At 63.0% G+C, this 18,782-nt stretch overlaps 1 protein-coding gene across 3 annotated transcripts in view; it reads left to right on the top strand.

Moving 5' to 3' along the window:
* The first annotated feature begins 1,636 nt into the window (after window positions 1-1,636).
* Window positions 1,637-18,782, top strand: part of LLGL1 (LLGL scribble cell polarity complex component 1) — a 17,857-nt gene continuing 711 nt past the window's right edge. The window contains exons 1-22 of one of the 3 annotated variants that reach the window (XM_045044200.1): window positions 1,637-1,796; window positions 5,269-5,366; window positions 7,507-7,588; window positions 7,676-7,806; window positions 8,762-8,920; window positions 9,000-9,162; window positions 9,254-9,386; window positions 9,711-9,765; window positions 9,920-10,074; window positions 10,160-10,383; window positions 10,579-10,646; window positions 11,702-11,855; window positions 11,929-12,033; window positions 12,742-13,034; window positions 13,372-13,519; window positions 13,781-13,934; window positions 15,879-16,174; window positions 16,688-16,952; window positions 17,139-17,253; window positions 17,451-17,563; window positions 17,847-17,967; window positions 18,122-18,201. In XM_045044200.1, the coding sequence (XP_044900135.1) occupies window positions 1,716-1,796; window positions 5,269-5,366; window positions 7,507-7,588; window positions 7,676-7,806; window positions 8,762-8,920; window positions 9,000-9,162; window positions 9,254-9,386; window positions 9,711-9,765; window positions 9,920-10,074; window positions 10,160-10,383; window positions 10,579-10,646; window positions 11,702-11,855; window positions 11,929-12,033; window positions 12,742-13,034; window positions 13,372-13,519; window positions 13,781-13,934; window positions 15,879-16,174; window positions 16,688-16,952; window positions 17,139-17,253; window positions 17,451-17,563; window positions 17,847-17,967; window positions 18,122-18,200 (3,192 nt within the window). In that variant the 5' untranslated portion in view covers window positions 1,637-1,715 and the 3' untranslated portion in view covers window position 18,201. Of the gene's footprint in view, window positions 1,797-4,812; window positions 4,954-5,268; window positions 5,367-7,506; window positions 7,589-7,675; window positions 7,807-8,761; window positions 8,921-8,999; window positions 9,163-9,250; window positions 9,387-9,710; window positions 9,766-9,919; window positions 10,075-10,159; window positions 10,384-10,578; window positions 10,647-11,701; window positions 11,856-11,928; window positions 12,034-12,741; window positions 13,035-13,371; window positions 13,520-13,780; window positions 13,935-15,878; window positions 16,175-16,687; window positions 16,953-17,138; window positions 17,254-17,450; window positions 17,564-17,846; window positions 17,968-18,121; window positions 18,202-18,782 lie in introns of those variants that run through there. The other 2 variants (XM_011288818.4, XM_011288819.3) reach the window with 2 other exon arrangements.

The following is an 18,782-nucleotide window of genomic DNA, read 5'->3' as shown; positions in this document are numbered from 1 at the left end:
CCCTTTGAGGTAGGTACTAATAGTCTCCACATTTTCACAGGTGAGGAAACAGGCACAGAGAGCTTAAGTAACTGGCTCCAGGCCACACAGCTTGTAAGTGATGATGCCGGGGTTGTAAATTGACAACGCTTCCCTTTGTGAGGCTCTCGTTTTGCAGAGGAGGCAACTGGGGCTCAGGGCTTGTCACTCAGCCAGTGGCAGGGTGGCAGGGACCAGAACCCAGGCCTCTGAGTTGCCTGAGCTGCCTGTGTTGGGGGTGGGATGGGCAGTGGCCGGAGGGATCTGACCCTTCCGTCCAGCCAGCTCTGCCCACAGCTCGGGTCAAAGCTCTCCCCTGGCCTTTGCCCATCTATCTTAGCTTCCTCAACTGTAAAGTGGGGAATACGGCTTCCTCCGCCCTCACCCGTAAGTTGAGAGTATGAAGTCATTTGAAACTAGGAAAGGCTTGGGAATAGTGCCTACCAGAGTAGGTGCTCCTAAGATTTGTTGTTCCGATCACCTCGCTGCTCCCCCACCAGCTCCTCTTCCAGATGCAGCCCCAAGGGCGTGGGCGGGCGGGAGCCGAGCGGTGCTGGGGGAGATGGCCAGGCCCCTGTTGCTTGGCAGCTACCTCAGGGTCAAAAGTCAGGCTGCTGGGGTTGGGGCCGGGTCCACCTGCCCCACCGGGGCTTCTGGGAACTCCTCCGTTCGGCCCAGCCCTGAGCCCCGGGCAACCTATGATCCTCAGCCTTGGAAGGAAAGGTTCAGCCTTGAGGCCATCGTCCAGATGAGAAAAGGCGGCCTGGGAGGTGGGTGGGGACAGGCCGATTGTCCCTCTGAGAGTGGAGGCGGGGTGCAGCTTTGTTTATACACTGTTCCCTGTGCAGGGGAGGCCCTTCCCCCATCTCGGAACAGCCCAAATCCAATCTCAGGATCGTCCCAAATGTCACTCCTGAGGAAGGGCCTCTTGCTTACCTGCCCCTGTCTTTACCTGACGGCCCTCCTAAGGATCCGGTGCTGCCGCACGTAGCCTTGGAGTTTGGATGCTGAAGGATGTGTAGGAGTTCCCCAGGGGCTAGGCGCTGAGGAGGGCATTCCTGACTGACCACCCAGCCAGGGTAAAAGCATGGCGGGGGAGGTGTTCTGGCCCACTGGGGTACAAAGCGGTGTCCCGTGAAACTGTAAATATAACTTGGCAATCACTAGACCATAGCGTAGATGGGGAAACTGAGGCTGAGGGGGTCAGGGAATTGCCCCAGTCAGAACTCTCCTGGCTTTCGGGACGGGTCTGCCTCATTACCCGAGTAAGCGCGTCGCTCCTCGTTGGAGGAAGGAAAACGCCTCCTCCAAGTTCGGGAACACTAGCCGGCCCCCTCCAAAGCTCGTCCCCAGCCGCCCACGCAGGAGGCCTGGCTCAAGGACTACAAGTCCCGGCAGGCCCCACACCGCAGCGCATGCTCGGCGAGAGTACCTTCGCGAGCCCTGCCGAACCCGGGGGCCCAGTCTTCCCCCATTGTCTGGCCCGCAGGGGCGGGGCGGGCGGCGTATGGGCACACCTATTGGTCGGGCAGCACATCGGTTGCGCTCTGCGCCCGCCTCCGTGCAGGCCCCGCCCCGCGCGCCCGCGCCCGGGCTGCCTGGCGCCCCGCCCGCGCCCCAGGACCGGCGGGGCCGCGCGGCGCATCCTGCGGGCGGCGGCGGCGGCGGCGGGCGCGGCGCCGGCAGCCGGACGCAAGATGATGAAGTTTCGGTTCCGGCGGCAGGGCGCCGACCCGCAGCGCGAGAAGCTCAAGCAGGAGCTCTTCGCCTTCAACAAGGTGCGGCGGCGGTGGCGGCGGTTCGGGCTGGGCAGGAGGGGGCGGGCCGGGGGCCCAAGCCGGGGGCCCGGGGGCCGGAGCCACGTCGGGCTCGGGGGGAGGGGGCGCCCAGCTGGGGCGGGGCGCGGGGGCCGGGACGCGCGCCCCTCTTCGGGCCCCGCTTCTCGCCTCTTTCCCTGCTCCACTCTCGGACTCTGGGTGGGTCTGGGTCTCTCGCTGACTTTCCGAGTCAGCTTGTCCGGGTCTCTGTGGGCCTCACTGGCCCTGGCTCTGCAGGTCTCTGTCTACCTGGGTCTGTGTGTCTCTGTCTCTGTACGACTCTTTGCCTGTCTCTGGGTCTCTGTCCCTGTCTCTGCCTGTGATCGCCTCCCTATCCTCAGCCTATGCCTGTGTGTCCGGGGAGTGGGGGGTGCCTCTACCTCTGTCCCTGTGTATCTCTGGGTACCTCTTCTCTGTCTCCCTTCATCTCTCTGTCTCTGCATCTGTGAGTCTTTGCCGGTCTTTTCTTGCGTGTGTGTCTGCCTGCATGTGTCCCTGTGCGGTCTCTAGAACTCTCACTCCGACTCTCACTCTCTGTCTCGTTATTTCTCTTCCTTTGGGGGCTCTCGGAGCCCCTGCTCAGCCCTGAGGGCAGCCCAGGGCCCCAGTTTGTTTTTCTTTTGCACCCAGGCCAGTGGGGAGGGGTGAGGAGGAGAGGCAGATGTTGGGGGGTGGGGCTGGGAAATCCCTTCCATGTTCCTCTCCTTCCTTCCCCCAAGGCCCTAGGCTCTGCCTTGTGGGGCTCTGACCTGCCCTGTGCTGCTGGGGTCTCCAAGGAAGATGCCTGGCTTTGTACTCAACTACCCTTCAGTGTGTGGGGCCTCAGTTTCCCTTGCTGTGAAATGGAGCCACCTGGTTGTGGGCTCTGGCTCCCTGTATCACATGGGCCAGCTGACCTGCCTTTGAGCCAAGGTGGAGGTGAGGGGGTGGAAGGTTGCTCCTTCCTTTCTTTTCCCAGGTAGGGCAAGAGGGGCCATGGGAAAGGGGCTGCCTGCAGCCCCCACCTCCTCCCACCCTTGCTCTGATGTGTGGTAGATCCAGGCCCCAACCTTTGCCTTGTTAACTTCTCCTGGGGTGTTGCTTCTGGCCTCAGTTTTACTCCAAACCTCTGATGCACAGCCCTTCACTGCTCTTGGGGATTAGAGTTGTTATCCCCGTCACACAGGTGAGAAAATCGAGGTTCAGAGAGGGGTGACGTCTGACTTGTCAAAGTCACAGAGCGAGTTGGGGCACTTTGTCCTTGTGTCCCCTTGTCGACAGGATTTGACTTTAGCCTTGAGGGGCAGGGATTTTTGGAGGGACTGCTGTGGTCCTGGGCCAGACTCAAGGACACTCTCGTCCAGGAGAACGCTCTGGGGTGACTGGACCTGCAGTGGCTGAGGTGGGAATGTCTCTCAGGGCAGGCAAGGTTTCCTGGTGATGGGGAGGCTGCCAGGACCTTCAGACTTGGCAGCTGAGCACTTGCCAGGGGCCTGAGGGGCCCAGAGGGGAGGCTGGTGCCCAGGGTCTCCCGGATGGCCCCCTTCCTATGCTGGGTGGCTATGAGGGCGAAGCCCTGGGAGGCGAGAGAATGATGGTGGCGACAGGCATGTGTTAAGGTGTCACTTCCTTGAGTCGGGTGTGAAGAGGAGAGGTGGTGGAGAGGCTTGGCTCCGCTTGGCTGGCCCTGGGTTGGTAGAAGCCGAGGGCTCCCTGCTAAGGAGAGTGAGGCCCCATTCTGAGTGGGCAGCATTGGCGGGAGGGGTGTGGTTTGGGGCAAGGGGCTTGGTCACAAGAGGAGGTGGTAGGTGATCACTAGAGAATAAATAGGTCCCACATTCCCAAGCGATGGCAGGGGAGTCAGAAGCAAGCCTGGACTTTGGACTTGGTCTCACATCCAAATCCCCGCCCTGCCCACAAGGTGCCTGTGGGATGTCCACTCTATGTCAGTTTAACAGATACTGAGCTCCTACTGTGTGCAGGGCCCCCTTCTAGGTATGGGGGACACCACAGTGACCAGAAGGGACAAGTGCCTCTTCACTCAGGATGCTCATGTACTTGTGGGGGAGACAGTGAAAAGCCAAAGCAAAAGAGTAAAACGTGCAGTAGCTTGGATAACAGCCAGTGCTGTAGATAAAGTAGGCTGAGGGTGTGGAGTGTGGGGACAGGGAGGCTGCTAGAGCAGGGTGGCTTAGGGAGGGCTCTGAGGAGTTGACTCCCGATCTGAGACCTGAATGGAGGGAAGGACCCCTCTTTGGGCAGTGCTGGGTGAAGCACGTTCCAGGCAGAGGGACAGTAGATGCAAAGGTTCTGAGGCAGGAGTCTGCCTAGTAAATTGGAGGAGAGCAGAAAGCCATTGGGCCTGGAGTCAAGTGAGCTGGGGGAGAGTGGGAAGAAGAGGACGGGGAGGGGCCAGGTGGTGAGGTGGGAGCTTGGAGAGGGTCCTGAGCAGAGGGTGGGGACTGGCTAGACACGGTCAGATGGTCAGATCTAGCAAACGTGTGGTGATGCTAGCGTGGGGGCGGGAAGGGAAGGGAAGCACTCCCCTCTACCCCCCAGCTAAACGGACTGTTCTGTCCTCAGGTTGGGCGCACTGCCTCTTGTGCCCAGATGGGAAACTGAGGCTTGGGGAGTACTGTGACTAGCCTGAGCCCATGCAGGCTGCATAAAGGGCTCAGTCCCTGTCTGGATTGGTGGAGGCCGGGGCTACAGGCCTGGGGACCAGGGTTTCTTCTGAAATGTGTTTCTTGCTGAGGCAGTGGTCAGGAGATACCTGGACCCACATGCGGTGTCCCACATTGGTGTTGAGGACAGTGGGTGGGGGCCCCTCCAGCCGGGCCTCTGGGGATGAGTAGGAGCTCCTTGGTGGATGTGGGAAAACCGAGGAAAGCACGAGTGGGTGGAAGGAAGGATCGAGAACCTGGTGGGCAGGGGTCTGTGCGGGGGGGACTGGCCCTGCCAAGAGGAGTGGCCCTGGGGGAGGGGGAGGGTCAAGAGCCTCCACCTAGCTGATCTTGGGTGTTGCCCTCCGACCTCCATGTGGGGCCTGTGGGGAGTGCCAGGGACATCATATGAGACTACGGACAGCATGGCGGCTCACCGCTAAAAGTGGGATGCAGAACCCTGCTCTGGGGGACAGGTAGGGTTGACTTTTGTGCCTGCACCCCGTTGGTCCTGTTTCTCTCTGTTGCCAGAGCCCTGCACACAGCGGGCCGGAGACGGGTATTGAGAAAGACAGGGGCTTGGCAGGGGGAGGGCCTCTGCGGTGTGGACGGGACACGCGAACACCTGTTTCAGAGTTGAGGCCACTGAGGCACAGAGCTCAGACGGACCAGCTCCAGTCCTGGTCTGCGGCTGCCATAGTCTGGAGGCTGCCTTGGGGTGGGACTCAGGTGGGCCAGGGGCGGCCGTGCCTGTGCCTGTGCCAATGCCACTGCCCTCCCCTCCCCCGCAGACCGTGGAGCATGGCTTCCCCAACCAGCCCAGCGCCCTGGCCTTTGACCCGGAGCTTCGCATCATGGCCATCGGCACCAGGTCTGGGGCCGTCAAGATGTATCCTTTGGGAACTGAGGCCTTCAGGGCCCTTCGGAAGCTCCTGTGGGCTCCTTGGGCCGGGTGGGGGGGCAGGGGGGCTGGCCTGGGAGGCCGCAGTAGGCGCCTCGATCCTGGCGGAGGTTGGTGGTGTGGCTTCTGCCCTGAGACTCTTCCTTGCGGAGATGGTTGGGGGGGGTGGGGATGGGGTCTGCTTGCAGTGGTCACAGCTGTCCATCGCTGCATTTCAGCCAGCCAGTTACCTAGGCGACCCTAGCGTCGTTCCAGCAATTAATTGACTGGGGACACCAGGCCAGGAGGCTAACCACGCACGGTACCCAGCAAAGGTGTTGAGTGGGCCAGGGTTACACAGTGGGCCTTGCCCTGGTGACTGGGCACACACGTATGCCAATGTGAAGACACGTGTGTTCGGCTGAGGGGCTGGGGGCAGTGCCAGGCTCAGCATGGTGAGCGCGGCGCGGCCCCCACCTGGATGCTGGCGGCTGCACAATGGGCCGTGTGAGCCGCACAAAGCGGGCATTTTCCTGCAAGCGCAGGGTGGGGGTGGGGTGGGGGCAAGCAGGCAGCTGAATGCTCCTTGCCTGCCATGGAGAACCCCACCCCCACTGCCCTCGGGGAAGCCCCTTGGGTGGGGAGACAGAGGTGTGGGGTCTGGCTGGAGGCGGCTCGGTGAGGGGTGCCCACCCTCACCCTTCCTCTTGGGACCCTCTGGCTCTCAGTACCCTCGTTGGGGACACTGGTTGGCAGAAGATGAGTCAGTGCCTGGAAGGAGGCAGGGTGGGGATGGGGGTCTTCCCACCCCAGGGCTGGGTGGGCGTCTGGGCCTGTGGTCTGTGAGTTTGCCTTCTCCAGGGAGTGTGGCTGGGCCAGGATGCCCTTCCTCTCCCGTGGGCCCCTGAGGCACTGGTGGGGCAGGGAAGGGGGTGGGGAGGGGGCAGTGCCTGGACCCCGTGCCCCCAAGTCCCCACCTGCCCTGGAGGGGGCATGCACTTCCTGGCCAGCTCCCACTCCTTGTGGTGCTGGCCTGCCTCACAGGTATATTGTGGTCCCGAAGCCCTTTCTTCTTCTCAGTGCCCTGCTCCACGCGACTCTGTTGGCCACTTGAGCTGTCGCTCCGTGGTCTCACGCACAGGCTCCTCCCGCTCACAAAGAACCTGATGTACTGGCGAGAAGACATCCCCGGAGGAAGCTGGGGCCCTCCTCTGTCCCCTCAGTCCTTCCCCCAGTCTACCCTAGCTCCCAGCCCTGGGTCGGGAAACTGAGGCTGGCCACAGAAGCCACCCCTCCCCCTCAAGGGTGGCCCGTCTCCTTGGCAACCCTGGTTCCCGCCCAGCGCTCCTGCCCTCTCTTTTGTCCCCTCTTCTGTGTTCTCCTGGCTCCTGCAGGGAATCCCAACTCTAGCTCCAAAGCAACCGGCTCCTGCGTCGTTGCTGGGCAACGCTGACCCCTCCCTAACCCTCCCTCCTGGGGCCCCCTCGGCCCTGCCCGACTGGTGTTGCTGTGACTCTGGCACTGACACCAGACACTTGAAGCGGGTCACCCAGTCTAAGCCTCTGCGGATTGTCTGTGAAATGGGCAGGCTGAGGCCTCTCCCTGGTCACAGTGGGGGCTGCTGGCTGCGTGCCCCAGAGGGAGGTTGGTTTCCTTGCCCATAGCCGGAGGTTGGCCTGGAGCTGTGGGAAGAGGCAGCCTGGACTCTCCTCTGCTCCAGACTTCCGTGCCCAGGCTTGGCCTGGCGTCTCTGCCTGTATGATCCGAACCTGGGGGGCCCAGCTCTTACGTACACAGACACACGCACACGGCTAACACAGGGCAGAACCCTGGCTGCCTGCCGGGCCTGGGCCAGTTGTGTTGGGTATGTCTTTATTCTCACTTGCCCTGCATCAGCCCTACAAGGTGGGAGTGGGACTCACTAGCCCCTTTTACGGATGAGGAAGTAACTGACTTGCAGGAGCAGAGTGGAGCCTGCACGCTGAGCCTGGGGATATCTTGGGGGGATAGGACAGTGCTTCTTCAGGGAGGGGTCCCATCTGGACCTTGGAGGGCTTCTGGATAGGCAGGCCTGGTTGGGGCCCGTTGGAACCGTTCTCAGAAAGGAGGATCTCCCGTATCTGCTTCTGCCCTTGACCTGTGCTCTCAGCTACGGTGCACCTGGCGTGGAGTTTACCGGCCTACACCGAGACACGGCCACCGTTACCCAGATGCACTTCCTGCCTGGCCAGGTGAGCCTCCACCCTCACTGGCTCCCGTGGCCCCCATGCCCTCCCCATCCCAGGCCAGCCCAGTCTTGGTCTCTGCTCATCCACCAGGGCCGCCTCCTGACCCTGTTGGACGACAGCAGCCTGCATCTCTGGGAGATCGTCCACCACAATGGCTGCGCCCACCTGGAGGAAGCACTCAGCTTCCAGCCACCCAGTCGGCCGGGCTTTGACTGTGCCAGGTACCGGAGGACTTGGCTGGGGACCAGCTGCTGGGCGCAGGGGGTGGGAGGGGGAGCCCGGGGGAGGTTGTGGAAGCCAGCCTTGCAAAGGTGCTGTGGGGGTAGGAAGCCTCCCTCAAGCTAGGGTACGGGGTGGCAGGGTACCTGGGGCTGGGCCCGGGGCCCGGAGAGATGTGCCCTGTGGATTTTGCGGGTGTGAAATAGGGGGCTCTGGCCAAGTCTGAGGTGAGCAGGTAGTGTCCATGCTCTGGGGACCGCTGGGGCCTTTAACAGTTTGGAGGGGGCGATGGGTGATAATGTACATGGGTGAAAGGGCACCCGGGGGGCAAGGAGCATTGTCCCAGGCTGTATGAGGTGCCAGCAGGATGCTCCAGGGGTCAGTGGAGTGGGCCTAGATAGACCCCCAGTGAGAGTGTAAGGGGCCTCTCGGTCTGGCCCTGCTGAAACAGAGTTGTCCTGCTCCTTCTGGGGGCTGGGTGACACCCTCACACGGGGGTGGGCTTCTGGGGTCTCCCATCCTCTGCAGGCCAGGTCCCATCTGGGGCCCTCCTGCAAAGTCAGGGAGACATCTTGAGGCTGGCGACAGGGTTCCTGGGTGAGGCTCAGGAGGGTTGTGTGTGTCCTAGAGCCCTTGGTCCTGGCCCAGGCACTGGCCTGGTTCCTACCTTCCTTCCTAGTGAGGGGGAGGGGTCGGGAGCCCGTCTCCAAGACCCGAGGAGCCTATTTTTATCCCTCTCCTTCCCAACATCCTGATGAATAATTGAGTGAGCTAATTGTGATGCCCGCAGCCACCACCTTCGCCTTCCCAGTGCGCCAGCCAGCCCACTCGATAATCCGGCCTCTATGAGCGCAGAGGGTCCATAATGAGCTGCCAGTAGCAGCCCAGCCCCCTCCACACCACTCCTCAGCGGGCGGACGGGCTTGCGCCCTCACCCACTCCCCTCATCCCTTGCAGTGGCCCGCTCAGCCTCGCCCGTGTCACGGTGGTCTTGCTGTTGGCAGCCGGTGACCTGGCGGCCCTGGGCACCGAGGGCGGCAGCGTCTTCTTCCTGGATGTGCCCACCTTGACGCTGCTCGAGGGGCAGACTCTTGCCCCGGACGACGTTCTTCGAAGGTAAGAGGCAGGCGGACCTCCCAGTAGCCTCTCCACGCCCGGGTGGTGCTCCTGCCGGCTCACCTGCGCCCCTCTGCAGCGTGCCAGATGACTACCGGTGTGGGAAGGCGCTGGGCCCCGTGGAGTCACTCCAAGGACACCTGCGGGACCCCACCAAGATCCTCATCGGCTACAGCCGGGGCCTGCTGGTCATCTGGAACAGGGCGGCGCAGTGCGCGGACCGTGTCTTCCTGGGGAACCAGGTGTGTGAGGGAGGCCGGCACCTGCAGCCGGGGCCCTCTGCTTAGGGCCCTGCTCACACTGCCCCCCCCCCCCCCCCCCCCCCTGCAGCAGCTGGAGAGCCTGTGCTGGGAGCGCAGCGGCAACACGCTGGTCAGCTCGCACAGTGACGGCAGCTACGCTGTCTGGTCTGCGGGTGCCGGCGGCTCCCCTGTGACACAGCCCACGGTAGCCACCACGCCCTACGGTGAGTGCCGGGGAGGCTGAGGGCAGCCCTGCCACCTGAGCGTGGGGTTGACTGGGGACCCCGAGCTCAGGCACTTGGGGCTGCCCGGCCTTGGTGGGGGTACCCAGGAGGCCTTGTGTGAGATGCCATGCCGAGCCACGTCCTCGAAGGTGAAGTTGCTGGGGGGCACGGTTGGGCAGTGGGCCTTCCCCTCGGGGTCAGGAAGCAGCTGTGAGGCCAGGATGATGGAGGCAGAGCAGGAACGGGAGAAGCTTGGAGAAATGTGACCTGGGGCCCTTCTGGTCCCTGTGAGCGAATGAGCCCGACACTGTCCCACCCCTCCAGGCCCCTTCCCCTGCAAAGCCATTAACAAGATTCTGTGGCGAAACTGTGCATCTGGGTAGGTGGGGAGCTGGTTCTCAGATGTGGGTTGGGGGCTGTGTCTGCAGGGGGGAGGAGGGTGGGCTCTGGGGCACAGGGATGTCCTGTTCTGGGTCGGGCAGTGTGCACCTTGGGGTCTGGGTGGCTCACGTGGCTCCCCGCCTGCCGTGCAGGGACCACTTCATCATCTTTAGTGGAGGCATGCCCCGCGCCAGCTACGGTGACCGCCACTGTGTGAGTGTGCTCCGGGCTGAGACTCTGGTGACGCTGGACTTCACCTCCCGCATCATCGACTTCTTCACGGTGCACAGCACACGGCCCGAGGACGGTGTGTGCCCTGCCCTCCCCACCCCATGCCCTGTGCCCCCCCACCCCCGCCCCGTGGCTCTGCTCACCCAGCCCTCGCCCCGCAGAGTTCGACGAGCCCCAGGCCCTGGCTGTGTTGCTCGAAGAGGAGCTGGTGGTGCTCGACCTGCAAACGCCTGGCTGGCCTGCTGTGCCTGCCCCCTACCTGGCCCCGCTGCACTCGTCTGCTATCACCTGCTCGGCACATGTCGCCAACGTCCCCGCCAAGCTGTGGGCCCGCATTGTGAGCGCCGGCGAGCAGCAGAGCCCCCAGCCTGCCTCCAGCGCCTCGGTGTGTGCCCAGGGCCTCCTGCAGGGGCGGGGACATGGGGAGGGAGGGTGTTGCAGGCATAGGCCCAGAGGTGGGGATGTAGCAGGTGTACACGGGGAATTCAGGCAGCTTGGGCCCCGGGTGCCATGCTGAAGGTGAGGAGAGAAGGTGTTTGTCCTGACCTTCCGCTTCCACATCTCTGCCTCCCTCTCCCAGAGCTGGCCCATCACCGGGGGCCGGAACCTGGCCCAGGAGCCATCACAGCGGGGGCTACTGCTGACTGGGTAGGCAGACACATGTGTTCCATGGCCAAGCACAGGTGTGACGTGTGCGTGTGTGTATGTGTGTGTGTACGCGTGTGTATTTGGGCCCATGCAGGTGCAGGAGAGCCCATCCTGGGATGGTGGGTACTGACCTGCCCGGTGACTCAGGCCCCAGCCCTGGTGGGACCAGGCCATTCCCCTCTCCTGCAGGGTGGATTGGGACGAAGCCTCCCTAGGCCCTGGTTAAAGGCCCCGCCCTGCCCTGCCTTTTGGTCTAGAATTGAGCTCCACCCACCCGGCCTGCCCTGGGACCGGAAAATCTGGGCTGGCCCACGCTCATCTGCCCAGGGCAGGTGCTAGAGAGCCCAGTCTGGGCCTGGCGGGCGCTGACGTGCCCAGTGACTCAGGCCCCAACTTCCTGCCCTGCCCCTGCCTGTGCTGGGACCCTCAGGCCTCTGACTCCAGTGTCCCCTATCCTGCTTGAGAGCTCCTAATCATGGCTTTCACAGCTTTTGGAGGTATCCCAACCAGCCCCAGAGACTCACACACCTTTTCTCGCCCTGGCTCTGGGCTCCCACCACCGCCCAAAGGTCCCTGACGTGGGCTCTGCAGCTGTGTCCTGAGGCTGCACCCCAGATTTGTCTGTTCCTGCCCCCCGCTTCCCCTCCCTGCTTCCTCCTAGCCTCCCCAGGCTTCCTGCTGCTCTGCCTACATGGCTGCCTCATGCCTCATGATCCTTCTGCTCTGTGGCTAACTCCCCATCGCTTTTTCTGGATGCGCCCGTAGTCCTCTGTTCCCTGCATTATCTCCTCTGTCATCTCCTGCTCGCCACACTGGTGATTATTTCCATACCTTCTCACCCTGTTTGAGGGGCCCCGGTGCATGTGGTCTGGCATACTGTAGGCACTCAAGATGTGTTTGCTCTATATAGTAGATGCCTCCTGTTTGCTGTGTGCAGTGGGAGTCTGGTCAGTGCTTGGCATATGTAGTAGGTGGTCAGCGCGTGGTCACTGGATGAGCGGGATGGGGGTGGTGCACGGGGACCCGGGGTGGGCCTGATGTTGCCTTCCCTACAGCCACGAGGACGGCACCGTGCGCTTCTGGGATGCATCTGGTGTGGCCTTGCGGCCGCTCTACAAGCTCAGCACAGCTGGCCTCTTCCAGACAGACTGCGAGCACGCTGACAGCCTGGCCCAGGCCGCTGAGGACGACTGGCCGCCCTTTCGCAAGGTAGGCCCTGCCCCGGCCCTGGGGAGCCGGGTCCCAGCTCTGCCCCATGTCATCGCTCCATCCCGCCCTGCAGGTGGGCTGCTTTGACCCCTACAGCGACGATCCTCGGCTCGGCGTGCAGAAGGTGGCGCTCTGCAAGTACACAGCCCAGATGGTGGTGGCTGGCACTGCAGGCCAGGTAAGGCGGAGGTGCCCCAGGCTTGGGGTCTCAGAGGGCTTTCTGGAGGAGGTGGGCCTGACCTAGAGGGTCTAGTGGAGTGGTGGGGGACGCACGTGGGCAAAAGCCCGGAGATGGGAATGGGGCTGCAGGTGGGGCTGGCTGCGGTGAGGCCAGCCAGGGAGGTGGAATCTCTAGGAGGCCTGGAGTCCAAGCTCTGGCCGCCGGGAACCACACCAGGGGCGGGAGCACGGGTGTTAGGTGAGCACTGAGAGTGGGGACCAGCTGGTCTGGGTCGCTGCCGTGCCCCAGCACTCAACACGGTATATGGGGCTCAGTGGGTAATTACCGTTAAATGGGAGACAGGCTAGTGGGGGGTGCTTTGCTCCAAAGGCCAGCGGGTCTTGGTGACTGCTGTTCCCCTCTCACTCGTGCAGTATGCAGAAGGTGCTCAATGTATGCTCATTGCTAAAGGGAGAGAGACTTGCAGGGGTGGGATATTGTGCTCCTGGAAGGCAAGGAACAGCTGGTCTTGGTCACCATTGTGTTCCCCAGTGCTCATTGAAGGCCCTGGTATACACGAGGCTTTCAGTGAGTGCTTGTTAAGCGGGTAAACGAGAGACAGTACTGGGACTGGCCTAATGGTGGCTTTGCAGGCTCAGGTGGGGCCCGGGTAGTCCTGTCCTCCACACTGACCCCTCCCCCACCCTGCCATGGCTGTGTTTTCAGGTGCTGGTGCTGGAGCTAAGTGATGTGCCATCAGAACAGGCGGTCAGCGTGGCCAGTGTGGACCTCCTCCAGGACCGAGAGGGCTTCACGTGGAAGGGCCACGAGCGGCTGAGTCCGCGCACAGGGCCACTGCCGTGGCCCGCTGGCTTCCAGCCCCGAGTGCTGGTTCAGTGCCTGCCACCAGCTGCTGTCACCGCTGTCACGCTCCATGCCGAGTGGAGCCTCGTGGCCTTCGGTACCAGTCATGGCTTTGGCCTCTTCGACTACCAGCGCAAGAGCCCTGTGCTGGCCAGGTGTGTGTGTGGTGGGCCCGGAGCCCGGTGAGCGGGGGCTGTACTTGCACCTGGCCCCAGCCTCCTGTGAGACCTTTGGTGTCTCCCCACACCTGTTTGGGCCTCAGTTTCCCCGTCTGAGATCTGACATGGTGCAGGTAGGGCGACCTTAAAGCCGCCTTCCCCGCTGGCAGCTCTGTCCTTATGAAAAGTGCTGCTGGTAGAGTGTTAAGCGCCCCCGGCTGCTGGGTTCGAGGGGCAGAGGGGCTCCGGCTTCCTGAGCCACGGGGCCGGCAGGAGCGCGGCGGCTGCTCCAGGAGTCTGCTCCGTGGCACAACTGGCACCTGCCTGCCCCCAGGTGCACCCTGCACCCCAACGACTCCCTGGCCATGGAAGGGCCGCTGTCCCGGGTGAAGTCGCTCAAGAAGTCTCTGCGCCAGTCTTTCCGGCGCATCCGCAAAAGCCGAGTCTCGGGCAAGAAGCGGGCCGCTAATGCCAACAGCAAGGTGAGGCGGGGCTGCGCTGCCCGGATGCCACCTCTCTGCCTGCTGGGGCCAGGCACAGCAGTGGAGCCTCAGCTCCGAGAGCCAAGTGTCTGTTCCCTTCAGTAGCCCCAGCCCCTGGGCCCCCCTCCCATCCCCCCCCCCCCCGCCCTGCTGATCAGGATGAGCCGGGGGGGGGGGGGAAGGTGCTGGGATGTCGGCACCAGGCTGTATGGGAGCAGAGGGGGTTGGGGAGGCGGAGTTCTGGAGGCTGTGCCCCTCCAGTTGCAGGAGGCCAATGCACAGCTGGCCGAGCAGGCCTGCCCCCATGACGTGGAGATGACCCCCGTGCAGCGCCGCATTGAGCCCCGCTCTGCCGACGACTCCCTCTCGGGTGTTGTTCGCTGCCTCTACTTCGCTGACACGTTCCTTCGAGATGGTGAGGCCAGGGGGACGGGCTGGGGGGATGGGCCTGAGCCGGCCATCTAGGAAACAGGGAAGGGTGGGACCGCGCCGGCTGGGAGGTTGGAAGGCACACCCTATGCGCTGGACTGAGCTGGCGACAGTGCCCCGGCCACCCCAAGTGGTCCCCCCTGGAACTTCCAACTGTGAGGGGTTGGTGAGTGAGCCAGGCCTCCGAGACCTGAAGAGGGAGAAGGGAGCCCAAGATCTGGGGGAGGAGAGTGTGGGGGTCAGCCAGTGCCAGCGGCTGAGGTGGGTATGTGTTGGGGAGATGACCCGGGCGTGGTGGCTGCAGAGGATGGGGAGGCTGGGGAGACGCTGGGTGCTGGCCACCTCACTCTGCAGTGGCGAGTGCCCTGAGTGGTGGGTGCCCCGGGACGGTCCTCTGCAGACCAATGTGGTCTGGTTTATTGACTGATTCACTGATGGATTTTTACCTTGTATCGTGGAGAATTTTAACCATACACAACAACAGGAGTGCAGTCACCCCACAAAGACAGCCAGCCATCTGCTGCTGCACCGTCCCCGCCCCACACGGTGGCTTTTAATAAATTTTTATTTATTTTTGAGAGAGAGAGAACAAGTGGGGGAGGGGCAGAGAAAAAGAGGGACAGAGGATCTGAAGTTGGCTCTGCACAGACAGCAGAAAGCCCAAGCAGAAAGCCCACTGTGGGGCTTGAACCCATGAAGCATGAGATCATGACCTGAGCTGAAGGCAGCCGCTTAACTGGCGAAGCCACTCAGCCCCCCTCCCCCCCCCCCCCACACACAGTGGCTTTTATCTTGCTGGAGCATTTTCAATGAATATCTGTACATCAGGACTTGAGTGTGTGTCTAACAGACATAACCGACAGCCATGGTGCCTGCACCGCACCCCGTGGAACTGGTGCTGATCCAGTCTCTTGTCACACTCGGGCTGTGGTGGCTTTCTCCTTTCATCTCCAAAATGCCTTTTTATGGTTGATGTTGGGTCAGCATCTAGTCATTCTGCACTTGGTGTTTCACTGATGTGACTTTCAGGCTCTTGAATCCGAGCAGGGACCCCCCCCCCCCCACCCCGCCTTCCGATGTCATGTATTTGTTGAGGATCTTTTATCCAGTGGATTTTCTCAGAGTCTGGACATGGTAGCCCCAGGCTCTTTACCTTGTTCCGCTGTCACCGTGAGAAGGCTTATGGCGTTCAGGTTCCCAGCTGGCTGGGTGTCCTAGGTCTGGGCAACATTTTGAGTTGCTTATTTTCCCTGGGGTTTGGCTCCCCCTGGTGGTTGTTGCTGAGGCCACCGCGATTCATCAAGGGCACACAGCAGTGGCTGCTGGCTTCTTCTGGCTCCTGCTGACTCCTGGACATTCAGCTGTGATTCTCCACCAAGGACCTTCCCCAGAGGTTCAGCCCACACAGGGAAAGCTGGCTAGACAGCGTCCCGCAGGCCTCATTTCTTTCCAGCCCGGCCCCGAGGACTCCGCGTCTGGCTGTTGGGCCGAAAGCACACGGCGGGGGGGTGGGCTGTGGCCAGCTGGAACGCATCTGCAGGGTGCGGGCTGGTTCCAAGTCTGTCAGTAAGACTAGTGATGGCATATGGTGAGGGGGTGTCAGGGCTGCATGGGGGGGGGGGGGACTCTGTTCCTGAAATGGGGGCTGAGGGTACAGTGGGATGGGATTGGAGAGATCAGGGTCTAGTTTGGGTGCCTGTTGACATCCTCGAGATGTTCTGGAGGCCATTCCCACTTCTGCAGGAGGGCTGTATCTGAGGCCCCAAATTTCGTCAGTAATATAGAGAAGGTGCCTCGGGCCTGAGGCCCTCTGAGGTCCCTGGGGAGGCGTGGGACACGAGAGAACTGATTCCGGGGTATCCGGAGAGGAGGGGAGGAACCTGTATCATGCGGCCGACACCCCGCCTCACCAGCCCCCGTCGTCCCGCAGCGGCCCATCATGGACCCACCATGTGGGCAGGCACCAACTCGGGGTCCGTGTTTGCCTACGCGCTGGAGGTGCCGGCAGCCGCGGCAGGTGGTGAGAAGCGACCCGAGCGGGCGGTGGAGGCCGTGCTGGGCAAGGAGGTGCAGCTGATGCACCGTGCACCCGTGGTGGCGATTGCCGTGTTGGATGGGCGCGGCCGCCCGCTGCCCGAGCCCTATGAGGCCTCTCGGGATCTGGCACAGGCGCCTGACATGCAGGGCGGCCACGCTGTGCTCATCGCGTCTGAGGAGCAGTTCAAGGTAAACCACCGTGGCGACTCTCCTGGCTCCCACCTGACACCGTTAGACCTTCCAGGAACTCTGTCCTCACTGTGCTCCCCATCTGCTGAGACCCCCTGTCTGCCTGAGGCACATGCCCCTGGACTAGCAGAGATGGCCCCTGGAGAACCCAGGTGCTCCCCCAGCCAGCCACATCCCCTCAGGACCCTCCTGCCTCACCGAGTCCCTGCCAGGACCCTTTGAAGACTCCTCAGGGCTCTGTCCGGCAGGAACTCGTGACCTGAGTGGATACCGGCCACCTTACCCTTACAACCCAGTGTGACTGGTTTGGCCACAGATGGGGGTACCCTGGGAGGTTTCCTAGGTGAAGTCTGAGGAGAGGGTGCCCAGGCGGGAGGCCGCCGGGCGGCCGGGGCTGCAGGCCCAACTGGCAGGCCGGGGTCGGGGCGGGGGCTGGTGCCCGCATCTGGGAGGGTGGGCCCTGCGGGCGTGGACAGGGCCGGCCCCTTTCACCGGCCGCCCGCCTGCCGCCAGGTGTTCACACTACCCAAGGTGAGCGCCAAGACCAAGTTCAAGCTCACGGCCCACGAGGGCTGTCGGGTGCGCAAGGTGGCCCTTGCCACGTTTGCCAGCGTGGCCTGTGAGGACTACGCTGAAACCTGCCTGGCCTGCCTCACCAACTTGGGCGACGTGCACGTCTTCTCGGTGCCTGGCCTGCGGCCCCAGGTACACTACTCCTGTATCCGGAAGGAGGACATCAGCGGCATCGCCTCCTGTGTCTTCACGCGCCACGGCCAGGGTGAGGGAAAGGCTTCTTGGGGCAGAAGCGGCCTGAGCGGGGCTGGAAGAGTTGCCGGGGAGCGTCAGCAGAGGGGCCCCAGGGCGGGCTCGGGACTGGCCGGCACAGGCCAGGGGGAGGCCACTGAGGGATTGTGGTTGCAGTCACACCCCCTAACTGCACCCCACTCTTCACCCGCCCACCCAGGTTTTTACCTGATTTCTCCATCGGAGTTTGAACGCTTCTCTCTGAGTGCTCGAAACATCACAGAGCCGCTCTGCTCTCTGGACATTAGCTGGCCCCGAGATACCACCCGCACCAGGTGCGTGGGAGGGGCAGCCCAGGGGGCCTTCACTAAGGCTGGTCTCATCCTCATGCTCGGATCCTGCGTGGAACGAGGGTGGCCCTCCCTCGTGTCACCCCGCTCTGGTCCTGGGCCCCAGGAGAGGGAGGGTAGGGTCTGGCACTTGAGACTTGAGGCGCCTGCTTGTGGCACCCATCGTGGCCTCATCTCTACAGCCACAGGCTCCGAGAGTCGCCCAAGCTGAGCCAGGCTAATGGGACCCCAGGCGTGGTCCTGGCCCCAGGGAGCCGCGATGGAAGCCCTGGTCCTGCCCGCAGCAAGGGAGCTGGTAAGGACGCTGGATGTGAAGTGAAAGTGGCAGGATATCCACGCAGCTGAGGCAGGACGGGGGGCAAGCCTCCGTAGGTGGCAGCAACCTGACAGAGGCTGGAAGCCTGGGTGGGGGGGCCAGGCCGGGCAGGAGTGGGGGGAGGGGGGGGGTGGTCTGCCTGCAGTCCCAAGTCTCACTGTGGGCTGGGTTTGGGTCCGAGTCAGGTCCCCAGGGGATGGAAGGTAGAGTGCAGAGGGTGCCCAGATGGCCAGGTGGGGTCCCGATCATTTCCTTCCTGCAGACACCCCAGAGCCACCCGAGGCCACGCTCTCGCCCATGTCCATTGACTCGGCCACCAGTGCTGACACCACGCTGGACACGACAGGGGACGTCACGGTGGAGGACGTGAAGGATTTCCTGGGGTGAGGCGGGTGGGCGGGTCCGCAGAGGGGCTGCCGTGGGTCCTCCCCAGCCTCCCTCTGCTACCCTCTGCCTGCCTTCTGTCCGAGTTAGGCACAGAGGCCCGAGGAAGGGCCAGGTCCCGGGACCCTCTGATCTCCGCTCCCCTCCCTGCAGCTCTTCAGAGGAATCTGAGAAGAATCTGAGGAACCTGGCCGAAGATGAGGCTCGAGCCTGTGCCGTCCTGATCAAATGAGGTGCTGCGGGTTTAGGGGCCCTGGGTCTGCCTGGTCCTTACTGTTTGACAGCCCCGATTTTCACAGTTCGGTACTAGAAAGGCTAGGCCGGCCTGTCAGCTCCTGGATGGCACGGGTAGTGTTTGGAACCAGGCCAGAGCACACCACTTAGAGGTGGTGGCAGCTCGGGGCTCAGGGGCTGGTGTGGCCAGCCCGTTTTGCAGAGATGATCACTCAGGCTCTTGTGGTGGGGTCCTGCCAGGTGAGCCTGGTGAGCGGGGCCTGGATCTGGAGTCCAGATCTGGGGCCCAGAGGTCTGCCCAACCCATTCGCTGCCCGGTGCCCCTACCCACACAGCCTGGCCCTACGCCGGGCAGAGACCCCCACCCCCAAGCTCCCTCTTCATCTGCTGCCGGGGTTACTGCTGCCTCCTCCCTGGCCACGCCCTGGGCCTCAGTGGGCCCAGCGTGGTCAGTGGTCAGAGTCAGCAAGCCCTTGCTCCTAAATGGGTGGGGGTGGCCCTTTGGCCTGCCCTAGAGGGGGCACGGTGGCACTTCTGCAGCCAGGCCGTTTGCACTTTTCGGCTCCCTGGCTTTCTCTGA

This window comes from Felis catus, chromosome E1 (genome assembly GCF_018350175.1).
Source record: "Felis catus isolate Fca126 chromosome E1, F.catus_Fca126_mat1.0, whole genome shotgun sequence".
NCBI classification, from domain to species: domain Eukaryota; kingdom Metazoa; phylum Chordata; class Mammalia; order Carnivora; family Felidae; genus Felis; species Felis catus.
Note: the sequence above shows the minus strand (reverse complement) of the source record. Positions and strands in the feature narration are given on the sequence as shown.